Source organism: Cupressus sempervirens, chromosome 3, assembly GCF_028749045.1.
Source record: "Cupressus sempervirens isolate cs-2001-9-10 chromosome 3, ASM2874904v1, whole genome shotgun sequence".
Classification (NCBI taxonomy): domain Eukaryota; kingdom Viridiplantae; phylum Streptophyta; class Pinopsida; order Cupressales; family Cupressaceae; genus Cupressus; species Cupressus sempervirens.
Window position 1 is genome coordinate 887,785,172 of NC_143120.1, and position 13,283 is coordinate 887,798,454.

Here is a 13,283-nt window from a genome sequence, read left to right on the forward strand (position 1 = left end):
CAAATTTTGGAATTAAAATGCCTACCCATATACAGACTGGGACTCGATAGCAAAACGTCCCTATAAGATGGCGATGACAAATATAATCTACTCAGTAAAATCTAATTGTAGAAACATGTCGCTGGGAAATAATAGAGAGAGGGAATTATCATCATACAAAATCTGTAAGACCAGGCCAGCAAATGGGGAGATATATTTAGTCTAAAATTTTAATAATTTGTACTCATGTAATTGTTACACACCCTTCGTGAATGATGAATCATATCATTAATTAGCTCTCATGATCAACAAATTAGAATCATAAGACGGAAAGACTTTGAAGTAGAACTTTGAGTATGTGGAAGGCATATGAAATTACCTGCCTTGCCTACCCTTGCCTACCACATAACTCTAAGGTGAGGAATATAACACAAGTGTTCCCAACATACGTCAATAGTACTATATTGATCTACCCACAAATTGGATGAGGTACCAACGCTTCAATAAAAATTCATACATGAGGCACAATCATACTCAATCAAGATATTGGCGTATTGTGGACAAGTTTATGGAAGGACATGTTCACTCCTACTGTTAAGCTAAATGAATGTTTGGATCTTCAATAGACTTGAACCTTCTTTAGAGGGGAGATTTTTTCCATTTTAAACTAATCTAAGAAGAAATTTTCTGAATCTACATGTACAGATAAGTATTCTTGTCTTTTGCATTTATATACTCTTTGTAGTCTCTCTCTTATTTGTAATTCTATACATACTATAAGGGTTATTTGCCTTGATCTTTTCCTTTGTGTTGAGGATATTCTTAGAGGAAAAGAAGGTTGGTATTTTACATATGCTACCAAATATTTTGCAGATTCAATCTAATGACAGTAGCTTCAAAGACCTTGATGATCAAGATGGATAAAGTGAGGCTCTTGAAGCATTTTTGATGATTGAGATTATGAGATTCTTCTACATTAAGAGAGAGTATGATATGACTGCATGATTTTGATGGGCCTACCCCTGCATACATCATGAGAAAGTAATGACTTATCACTAGAAAATCAAAAGATTGATGTCAGATTCAAAGTGAGTTCGATAGGCATCCTTGGGTGAAGAGAGTTTCTGAAGAAGTAATTAGAGGACCTGACTTCCCAAGATCAATGTTTAGAGGGAGAATTTTGAGGTGCAATCCTTTGTAAATGATATCTTCTCAATGAGTGGAAGTTCTAAGTAAAATTTATTGTAATGTATTCTTCTCTATGAGATAGAATTGAGGTGAAAGCCTTTGTACCACCCTTTAACTTGGTTCACGGTGGTTACTATTTCACATATATGTAATGAAAGGTGACGATCTTTCATTGACATATATAAATAGAAGGTAACCATTGTAAGGTGAAGATCTTATAAATGGTAGACCTGTTATCATGATAGATTTCATTAAGTTGTTGTCCTAGAGTGTTGGAAGTCATGATAACGAGCATATCAACCAGAAGGTAACTATTGTAAGGTGACGACTTTATCAATAGATGATCTATCTCCTAACATCAAAATGTGTTGGAGCAAGTGTTATCATGGTTCTTCGGGATGGATTTTACCGGACACCTTAATAACCAACTTATCATGGTTCTTCGGGCTGGATTTTGCTGGACACCTTGATAATCAACTCATCGTGGTTCTTCGAGCTGGATTTTGCCGGACACCATGAAAATCAATTCGTTATAGTTCTTCAGGCTAGATATTGCCAAACACCATAACTTAAATCTATCATAGACCACACTTAAGGTGGTGTTTAAATCTTGTATTATAATTGCTTTAATTCTCTCTTTGGTAAAGAGGGAGTGTTCAGAAATTTAGCCTCATAGTGAATTGAAGAAAATTCCATATGTAATATATGTTAATATATATGTGTGTTGATAGATTTATGTTGATATCCGTAAATATGCCATTCCAGGAATATCATATTGATATTATATATCTCCATATGCTTGAGAGCATATTGTGTTCCATAACAGATCCTCCCTAGTTAAGAGGGAGTGTTAAGATTATAGCTACAATCGGATTGATTTAATCATAAGATACAATGTTGATATATATATCTTATATATATAATATTATAATTATACTATATACATATATTATAATATTATAAATATATATTATATTATATATATATTATTTTATATATCATATATATTTATAATATTATACATATATATTATATATAATACATATGTTATATTGTGATCTATATTGTTAATATAAATTAACTAATAATGGTTAATCATACAGACATGTCTCTTCATGAGACATGTCTCCTACTCTTAAATTTATAAGAGATTGGGATCTGCGTTTGGAATACATCGATTACAATGGCCATATCATTACAGTTGCAGAAAAGATCCATGTTACTTAACAATGGCGTGGTTGGGTTCTTGAGTCATATTACCCTGCATGCTTTGTGAGAAGAACTCAATGAGCTGTTGACACCTGTCCTCCAAGATCTCATCACACTGAAAATTTCCGCATTTAATCTGACATTTTCCACTTCCGTTGTTCCCTAAATTGATATTTGATTTCACTTACTTCATTTTCAAACCTTCCATAGGTTGGTTCAACAAATTAGTTTGATACATCTGATGTTTCAGATTCACGTAGTACATTGGCCTGCTCTTTGGGGGTTTCTGTCCCCATGATGGTCTAGGATTATGATTGTAGAGGGTTTCTGTGCCTAAGATTGTCTGATTGCTATGCTTGAAGGCTTGTCATCTCCAAATGCCTCTGCTTCTATAAACAATGTTCCATTCCTGAGAATGAAAGTGATTTTTGTTTTCAATTTTTGACTAGTGCCTTTTGTTCCCTCCGCAATGCTTTCTATATTGAATGAATTCAATATAATTAAAAAATCTATACTCAAATTGATGGCAAACTCAAACTGAACTGATAACTGTTAGGTGGGAATCAAGTCAGCACCTTATTCCATTAATCAATTTTCCTGATAGACAGTAGTGACAGTTCTAATGATGTATAATTCTATGCTGAGAATCCACTTACTAAACAGCTGTGGATTAGACAGTTGGACCTCTCACACTATGAATGTCAAAAGGGATATTACAGCAATGTTTTTGGGTTACTTTTTTTTGGCCTATTTTCAGGAGGAATGATCAAAGATTACAGATTGAGGCTTTTTTATATAATTATGGATTATGCACTTGTGGTCTTAGTGTTTATATTATAGTAGCATTTTGTTTACTTGAGTTGAAAAATGTGTAAATGAATTCCGGTTTCTCATGTTTAAATTGGAAAGAACTTACCAAACTTAGGAAACTAAAACAGATTAAAGCTTTTTTAATGTTTTACATCACTGCATAGTATTGATGTATTATCGTATAACTATATAGCCTATAAAAGCATCAACTTAGAAAACATTAAAATATTTTTTTTGTCTGCATATTGTGTGTAGTTTCTGCCCTTAGTGTAAAAGGGAAGTACAAAATAATAGGTCCGTATTAACAAAAAAGATAGTTCAATAGTAAAAAATACAGAACCACTTTTTGAAAACTTAAGAAATCACATGGTATATGTAGTGGGCAACAAATTACTCATGAGTTTTTCCAGAGTAATGATACCGTGGTATGTATTGTAAATTGTGAAGGTAAGGGGTCAGTTCTTGTATTCAATTATATAGACTATACGAGGTGAAACAGATGGAATTAAACATTTAAGTCTTAGTGGCTGATACATTGCTGATCATTCTCCCACTGTATATTTGTATTAACATTTGAATGGACAAACATAACGTTGAATTTTCTTAGGATCAATAGTACCTTATCTTCTTCTGTTAATGTGGAGCCAAGGGCTCCTACAAATACTAATCTCAATATACTATACTGATCCTAACAATGTATGGTCAGTTATTCTAGTCTTTAAGACCTCTTTAAGACAGTAGGGGTGTGAGGTTGCCTGCAGGTGTTGAACATACTGATACTCACCATTAAATAACTTAAATAAGGCAATATTCTGGTCTAGTTTGTGTGGATAATTCTATACAACTGAATTAAATGATTACTGTGAAATGTGCTGCTTTTATGTCCCAAAATAACATATGCTCTGTTTATGAGGAATAAATTTTGTTGCATATTTTTAGACCTTATATTCACTGTACACAAGCACACATAATATCCATTGTTTGTTGAAGTAAATTGAAGATGCAAGTTATCTGATAGTTGACATTTTCATAATCGTCACCAATATGCATTTCTTCAGGAAGGAACAATATTGGATGGATTATTGGTAAATTATCTTATAGCTATCTAAGTTTGAAATGTAATGATGTTTTTTTGGCAGCAAATTGCATCACATGGAATCTTTGATTTAGAAGTAAAGGCTTGTGGAGACATCCACATTGATGATCATCATACCAATGAAGATGTTGCTCTTGCTTTTGGAAATGTAAGAGTTCTTTGTTAATTGAATGATACGTTTCATTCTTGCTTTGCCAGATCTCAAAAATTGGTTTTGCTTTCCACTTTAGTATCCATATATACATAACAAACTCCAATTCTTATTTTTAGTGTTTACTGCAAGCTCTTGGAGATAGGAAAGGGATCTATCGCTTTGGAGATTTTTCAGCTCCCTTGGATGAGGCTCTTGTACATGTTGCCTTGGTAAATGCTTCCAACAGACAAAATTTATGCTTATTTATGCTTTGTTACTTTAAGTCTTGCAGTATTAAAACTGCATAATAAGAACCCACGTTTGTGCATTAAAATGGTTAGACACGAGGAATGGTTTGAAGTTTATAATGAAATGAATAAATGTTCCCTTCAAACTTTACCTGTTGTCAACCATTGGTGTCATGAGGTTTGTTAAAAGATGGTTCTTTTACTATATGCAAATATGGACGAAAAATGTCAATTGATACAATGCATCAGTAATGATACAATGCAAGACATCAAAATGCACACTTAATTGGGCTAGAGATTTATTAACTAAAACAATTTTGAAAAATATGTGCTCATTTAGGCACGTTCTTGCCTTGAATATGAGGATAATTGCCCATTTTAGCCTAGCTAATTGCTTTTCTCAGTACATATGTTACTTGGCTTAAGCAACACCAAAAGAAAATTGTTGACATTAATCATTTAAACCATGATTTCCTATATCACCTGGACATTATTTTACATCAGACTCGGATGTGTTTTAATCATAGTTCCAAGAATCACGGCGATTCATGCGATTCACGCGATTCGGCGATTCGATTCAAGCCAAACGATTTTTTGTGAATCGGTGAATCGAATCAGCGATAAAGGGTTTATGAAATAAGTTACTCACTAAATTTCAAGGGTTTTTTAAATTTTCCGATTCATGGCCGATTCGATTCCGATTCATGGCCGATTCACGATTTGATTCGGCCTTGCCGATTCCGATCCGATTCCGATTCTTGTTACTTTGGTTTTAATATAGCTTTTCAATTTGTCATGCTGAGATATCTTCCATCATATTTTATAATATTTATCTAAGATACAGATACTTGCCTTGAATGATTGGATACCAAAGTGGATGCACACAGAAGCTTGGAGGCAGATGGGTGCCTTGTGGGCATAGTTGGTATAATTGCCAAAAAATTGGCGAGTGTGAAGTAATCGTTGAGTTTTTAGGATTGGCGAGTTTTTCTCAGATTTACTTGCAACTTGGCAAGCAAAAAAATTGTCGAGTTTTTGCAAAAAACTCAGGGAGTTTTTCAAAAAAACTCTTTAAAAATAAATAATTAAAAAAAAAAAAAAAAAAAAAACAAAAGACACATAGCCTATATTTATTATATAAAATAGAGAATTATAGTAGAGCTGGGAAGAGGAAGATATGATTGTAATGATGTATTTACTTCTATCTTGACACAAACTATTTACTATTTTGCTTCCCACCATCAGCATTCCGCATGAGAATTTGATTTTGTGCCGAGTGAGAGTTTCCCAACTATTGTTGTGGGTGTCACCCGGATGCTAGTCACTTTGGATGCCTTGAGTGGCATCCGGGTGGCACCCACAATTTTTAAAAGATCAACTGATGCCTCCAGGTCTACCTTACACGATTTCGTGCAAGACCCATAAATCATGCCTTAATTGAATACTTTGTTGGTTCACATGTGTCAATGATCACCTCAAATCTGTTAGACATTTCTAGGCAGATATTTATCTGACAACAAAGTACATGTTATATTCTAAGCCGACTATGTTATTATTACAATTTTCATTCTTCAGTCAGTATCTGTTAAGGTTTTAGCTTTTGTCAGATTGATTTTGACATGAGATACCTTATTGACGGTAAATCATCTTTCAGGTAAATATCTTCTATATATATATATATATATATATATATATATAATATGTAATATAATATATATTATATATATATACATTATACATTATTATATAATAATATAATAATAAATGGTTAACATATTAATATTACTTATATGCTTAAGATGAGTTACATATATGATTATTTATATTCCTATTATATTAATATGTTAACTAGTGTTGTTTAACTGTAGAGAGTAGAGACATGTCTCTTCATGAGATATGTCTTCTCCTCTCATATTTATAAGCCTTCATTTGCATTTGGAACACAATCAATAAAATGACATTATTAGTACATTTGCAGCGATCCTAGAAACTCAACATGGTATTAGAGCAGTGCTCTTTCCTAGGACTGGTGATATATACAAGTATTTAGGAAGAAATATACAGAATAGTATAAATTAAAATGAGGGTAAGTGTAGTCCATCTCAGAATTCTCCCGTGATTTATGATGAACTGCCATTTATATAATTACTTGCAAATTTCTAGTATGGTGGTCTGTGTGATGAATCCAGGTTCCAGATGTTTTGATGCTGAATGTCGTCGCTAAGGAATAGGAATCTAATGAGAAAATAAGACAAAAACCGGCGAGTATAATTATTTCTGAAATTCCTTACAATCCAAAGGCTCCCACACGTATACGTAGTTGCAGAATGAACAAATCGAAGATAATCAGTGCATAGATGAGGAAGATACATGTAGTGATGAAGGGCATCATCAAGTTTGAGTCAACTTCACTGGCAAGTGAGACTAGTGATTGATGGTGCCACTGAATCTGGATAGACAAACCGATTATATAACACAAGGATGAAAGGAGTTTACTGGTCAGCAGTCCAGGTCGTCCAGTGGTCAATGAAGAAATACATGCTCTGCTATCTTGACAGGGAAGTTGGCATCCAAAAGTATTGCAGACCTAGTCATCGTGACTGTGTGATAGGAAACATCATTGTATTAGAAGAAAACATTCATCTCATCACTTACGGATGCATATCCAACTAAGCATGTGGTAAAGCACAATCAACGAGCGAAACATATCATTCAAACTGTTCAGAAGTGGTCTCATATGGTGGTAAAGGAACTTCGATCAGCGTCTCTAAAATGTGTCTCAACATTAGATACTGATTGAATAAAGAGGGCAATTAGTTGCTAACAGATACAAATTAGATAAATGGGTGATTTATATATGCTTAAATAACAAACCAGTTGGTCTTGAAGAGACATGATAATGAGAACAGTTGGATGAGAGCAAATTGCACATCAGTTATAGTTGTTTTGAAACAAGATAAAGTATTACTGATATCTTGAAACTAAGGGAGTCAACATGTAAGAGGATCTTACTACAGCAATATTGAAAAGAGAGATATAATACCATCAAGTGATTGGAGGTAGTGAAAAGTATTTTGATCACAAGTGGACAAGGGGATAAGAGGGAGGGATCCCTGTCTATAAACTGTCATTGCAGAAGTTGTATTGATAGAAGACTCACTGTTCGTATGTTTTGTTCATGACTGATTGTGCATTCATCATTGTTCATTTACGGGAGACACTTTGTATTTTATGTCTATCATTATCACCGCCTAATAAGCACGATATGGATTAGTATATTAGATGACTAGGCATTATATGTGAATATTACAAAAGAATTTTAAACATACATTTCCGGGTGAGCCATCTCATGTGCCACAGGAGCAAAGAGGACCCATCCCATGCATAAATTAATAAGAAAATAATGAGAGACACAATAAATTATGGTTGGTCGAATATGAAGGTGACAAGGATAAGAGCAAATCAGTACAAGTTAGTCTACCATAAAGGTAAAGTAAAGGAGTGATAATAAAAGAAGACAAAACTCATATAATCACCACATTTGAAATGGATTTATAAGTATTTAATATGTCACTCACAATAAGAGAAAGTACAGAATATAAAGTCATGAAGGGCCACCAAAATGAAACCTGAAATTATAGGAGGTCAAACAAGTGAGTTATGTTATGTAAAGGTGACTTGTTTTATTAATACAAAATTTGTTTATATTTGTTAAACGAGTTTATTATATAACTTTTCTTATATATATAGAAGATGGAATAGATGCTTGTATATTTCAATTAGACATTTATCAAAACTATTCTTTCTCTCTTTTTTGTATTTCTATACTTACTATATGAGATATGTGCGTTGATCTTTTCCTCTGAGAATGTTATTGCAGGAAGAGGTAGATTGAAATTCAGAGGGAGCTTGACATGTTATTAGAGGCAACCTTGAAAGAGAGGGAGAAGACTGAGGATGTTATTTAGTTAACCTTTAGTAAACTTGGTCTTATTGATTAAATATCATGGTGGCACTGTATCCGTGGATATACCATGATTAAATATCCATATGGTAGACATCATGAGACTTGATGTCAGTGCACATACCATATTATGGATATCTTTAGTTATGGAGAATATCACGTGACATGATATTATTGTGTATACCATATCCTTGATATCACATTAAGGTGATATCTCTTTCTTGCAGTAAATGGATCTATTGTGTTAGATACTTGGATAAATTTATTTTCCCTAGCAAAGAGGGAGTGTTGATAATGATCACTTCAGTCAGATAAACATGAATGATAAAATGATCTATGATTCTGTGCATGCATGTGTATGAATATACAGGAGGTATATTGATATACATATGACTATTTAAAGATCAAATTATCATTCATGATAATCGATTATTATTACTGTTATTTTCCAAGTACAAATCTGTAACTATCGATGTGCATCTAAATTGATATTGAAGATCATTATTCCTGCTATGTAGTGATTATCAATTTAATCGATATTAGACATTAATTACTGACCATGATAATTTATGATTTGCATTGATTAAGACATCAGATATATGTCTGATTACATGTTTTATATCATCGATAATTATCGGGTAATATTAGTTTGTTTAAGGACGCCAATTATGGAATGGCACATTGACATGTTAATGGAGAGACATGTCGTTTCAAACAAATATATATTTCCAAATCAGATCAATCAAAATTGCAAGTACAGAAATTAACAAGTGCAAGCAATTGGAGTTCGGTCTATATTTTTTCTACTCAGAAAATTGTGTTTCAAATTCACAAATAATTGAACTTTATCAACATCAAAACTATCCACATTCTTGTGAAATATTTTATCTCATTATTCTGGTAGTAACCTGCAGAGAAACATAAGTTATTTAGAGTATTATTGTCTATGTTACCCCGAGTTTTCGGGACGGGGGATGGGGGGACGAGGAAACGGGTTTTCGGGACGGTTTTTTTTGGGGCTGAAATAGGGGACGGCAGGGGACGGCTATATATATATATATTGTTGAAAGACATTTTTAGCTAGCGGATTTTATAGCTGACCTGAGCAACTTAATTTGGTGCTGTGTTTCAGCACCTTTGTAATTAATTGCACTAGGATTTGAAACCTTCATTTTGGGCCATTATAACTTGGCCATCATTTCAAGAACGACTTTGCATGTTTGATATGTGTAAACCCTATATTTATGTTTTTTGGACAGCAGACTTCTGGGCAAGTCGAGTATCAAAATCTGCATATCCATCTCTATTTTATCTCAGAAATAGTAAGGAAGGTTGTATTTCAAGACTGAAATTTCGAGGGCAGATATTAAGATTATTGTATGTTTCTAAACTTAGAATATAATCTAAAAAACTATCTTTAGTTGATAAACTCAGATCTGATTCTGACATAATATTTGAGCTGTAATTGACGTATTTGAATGCAAATAAATATTCAGAATGTTTGTGCCCTAGTTTATAATATTTGTTATCTTTTCCTAGCATCCCTATTTGAAGATATTACACTATAACAGCTTCAAAAGATGAAACTTTAGCATAAAATATTTAGCTAATCATGAATAATAGCTACGTAAAGTAGAGTGTGAAATGTTTTCTCTATTGTACCCTTGGGAAAACAATAAAAGTATTGTATATTAACAATTTAATAGTGAAATTTTCTGGGCAGATACTAAGATTATTGTTTGTTTCTAAACTCGGATTACTGTTATGTTTCTAAATATTTAACTAATCATGAACAACAGCTAGGTAGAGTGTGATCTAATATTTTCTCTATTACACCCCAGGGGAAAACAATAAAAAATTGCATATCACTAGTAATGTTTTTTTTTAAAGTTGAATTTTATTTTAAAATTGGAAACTTCAAGTAGTCCCCAGGATGGATAGGAAACAACTACGGAGTCCCGGGGACGGTCAACACCATCTGGAAACGCGTTGACCGTTTCCGAATTTTCGAGGACGGGTTTTTGATTTTTTTGCTTGGGTAGGGACGGCTTGAAAACATTTTCGGCCATCCCCAAGTCCCCGAAACGGGGACGGTTTCCGAAACGGGGATGGTTTCCGAAACTCAATGCTTAGGGCAGGAAACGCGTTTTCGAGTAACATAGATTATTGTAGAAATATATAGCAATCACAAAGCATACACTTGAAAACATGAAGTAGACACATGAATGTACGTAGACACGAAACACGCACAAAGTGGATACATGAATCTATCTAGACATAAAGCATACACATGAATATATAAGAGTGTACACATAGTTCACTTGGCCCACAAAAGACAGGAGTGTCCAAGTAGGACTTGATTTGTCTCTTGCAGTAGCCAATCCACAAGAGGTAGTAATGTTCAACTAGAACTAGATCCATCTCTTGGAGTAACTATTAGCTATTTTGCCCTCCCACCAAAATTCATATTTCATATTTGACAAAATGTCCAACGGTCGGTTGGATATTTGAATTTTCAAATATTTAAACGTGAAGTAATATTTTATTCTTAACCTTGGTTATACGCATTATATCTGAAGTCCCAAAATTAAGTTTTGTGTTTTATATTTCTGTGGGCCCGTACTTTCCCGACCCTCTGATCTTAGATGGATCTACGATTGGCGCTTCCCCGCTTTCTGGAGTTGCTCAATGTTTAAACAATGTAGGGAAGCGACATCTTGCCATGTGTATTTGTGGGACTTGTTTCCATTGTGGGCTATAGGTAAAAAGGTGTCATTCAAGTTGTCAGGTTGAGTTGGCATACGAGCGAGTTCTGATTGGTTTAGGTTCTGGCATAGTCAGTAAGGTGGGCCAAATTATGTTTCATTGTCGGATGAAAGATGATCAATGGCATGTGCTTTTTCACATTATGAAGTTGTAGATCTTTTAGGGAATGCGTGCAAACGCCTTGCCACCTCGTGGATTGTGAGTTGCAGGCGAGGTGGACAAAATGTTAGATGAGTTGGTGTAAGGCGGGGTTTCTATTCATTGAGGGTCTAGATGTTCAATGAGGTGGATGTTGAATGTTCAATGGGCCCAAAAACATTGAAGGAAAGTGCAGTAGTAGCTAGGGTCTCTCATGATCATCGATCGTTTGTTGATCGACGATTGGCACTTTTCCGCATTTTGAAGCTACGAGGATTTTAGGCAATGTGGGCAAGTGCCTTGAGGACACGTGTCCTTGCGGGCCCGGGAGTAAGCAGTGGTGCTTGTTGACGGTTAGTCGCAGTTAAGTCCACGGTTCCATGAGACATCGCGGTTAAGTTTTAAAAAGTGGCAAGGGTTATATGATGAAGCGGTCAAACTTGCTGATTTGTTGAGCCAACTAGGGGAGAAGTAATGGCTTTCCTGTTCGATCTGATCTCCACGATTGATCCCAACAACTCCCGAGTTATGGCCATGCTAAAAAATGTGAAAGACATGCTTCCTGCCTCTTGGTTATCCATTTCGAGGGATTTTTTTGCATTAATGGCACCGTTTATGTCAAGATCAAGGTTTCTCCCAGTCAGGGTTGATGATTTCCATGCCTTTGAAGGTGTACTGGATCAGATCCATCATCTAGATTTCATCTGGTCGCCCTTTGACAGTTTTAAATGCATGAATGAAATTGTGAAGCAACGGGGAGCTATGCTTGAACTACAAAAGAAAGTTTTGTTGTCTTCTTAAGGGCTCTTTCTTTTCTGATTTTCAGAGTTCTTCTGTAGTTTTGCCTATGCTCAATAGAGATCTTCTTAGTTGTATCCATTCTCTGTTAGCCAAGTGTGTGTACACTCCTGTGGCCTCACTTGCTGAATGTATTTTGACAGTTGAAATACCATATGATCATGTTCATACTTGGTGACTAATTAGATCAAGTGAATCCATTGTATTCCTTCTCTGATTGTGTTATCTTTTGGCTTATCTAGGATATTGAGATTGAAAAGGTGTAGGTAATAGTATATTTTGAGAAATCTCTTAAGTTCTAGTGCATTCATTGGAAAAGAAGTAGACCCATATACTATTTGGTGCATCACTCTCTAGATTAGATTAGGTAACTTTTCTTACATGCATTCCTTCTCCCTTTTCCTCTCAAGAATCAGTTAGGTGCATCTTGATAGTAAAGGAAACCAGCCTTATCCGGAGACTCAATCTCAAGTTGCAAAGTCCCACACTTTCGAGATTGTTTCCATGTTACACGAGGCTGCCTGAGAAGTATTCCCTCAGGCTAGGGTGCAAGCTTTTGTGTCAATAGTAACCAAGGGACAAGTGGCAAGAAAATCTAACCAGGACTAGACCATTGTTTTGGGGCAATTTATTCATCATAATTTCCTTCAAGCTAGTAGGAACATGCTCAAACTGCCTGTAGTGTCCCCAAGTTATGAGTACCCAAAATTTCTGCTAGGATACAATTTCATTATATCAAAACAAGTAGGGTTTAGAGAGACCTTTCACTTTGATTGAGACCTTGCAAGCAAGTTAGGAATCATTTGTAATCATTGTTGTTAGGTTAATTAGTATTTTTTAGTGTTGAGCCAAGGGTTTCAGCATTTGAAGGCTGGAAGAATGATGAATTCTTCAGAATCTGGTGCACTTTGAATTGATTGAAACTATACTGTTGAATTGTGCTAGAGGGTGGTT

General features: G+C 34.6%; 1 protein-coding gene across 4 annotated transcripts in view; it reads left to right on the forward strand.

Moving 5' to 3' along the window:
- LOC149569647 (uncharacterized) overlaps positions 1–13,283 on the forward strand; it is a 173,751-nt gene that overhangs the window by 32,986 nt on the left and 127,482 nt on the right. For all 4 annotated transcript variants that reach the window (XM_089822369.1, XM_089822371.1, XM_089822370.1 and 1 more), the window contains exons 3-4: positions 4,326–4,430; positions 4,553–4,645. In XM_089822369.1, the coding sequence (XP_089678495.1) occupies positions 4,326–4,430; positions 4,553–4,645 (198 nt within the window). The remainder of the gene's footprint in view (positions 1–4,325; positions 4,431–4,552; positions 4,646–13,283) is intronic.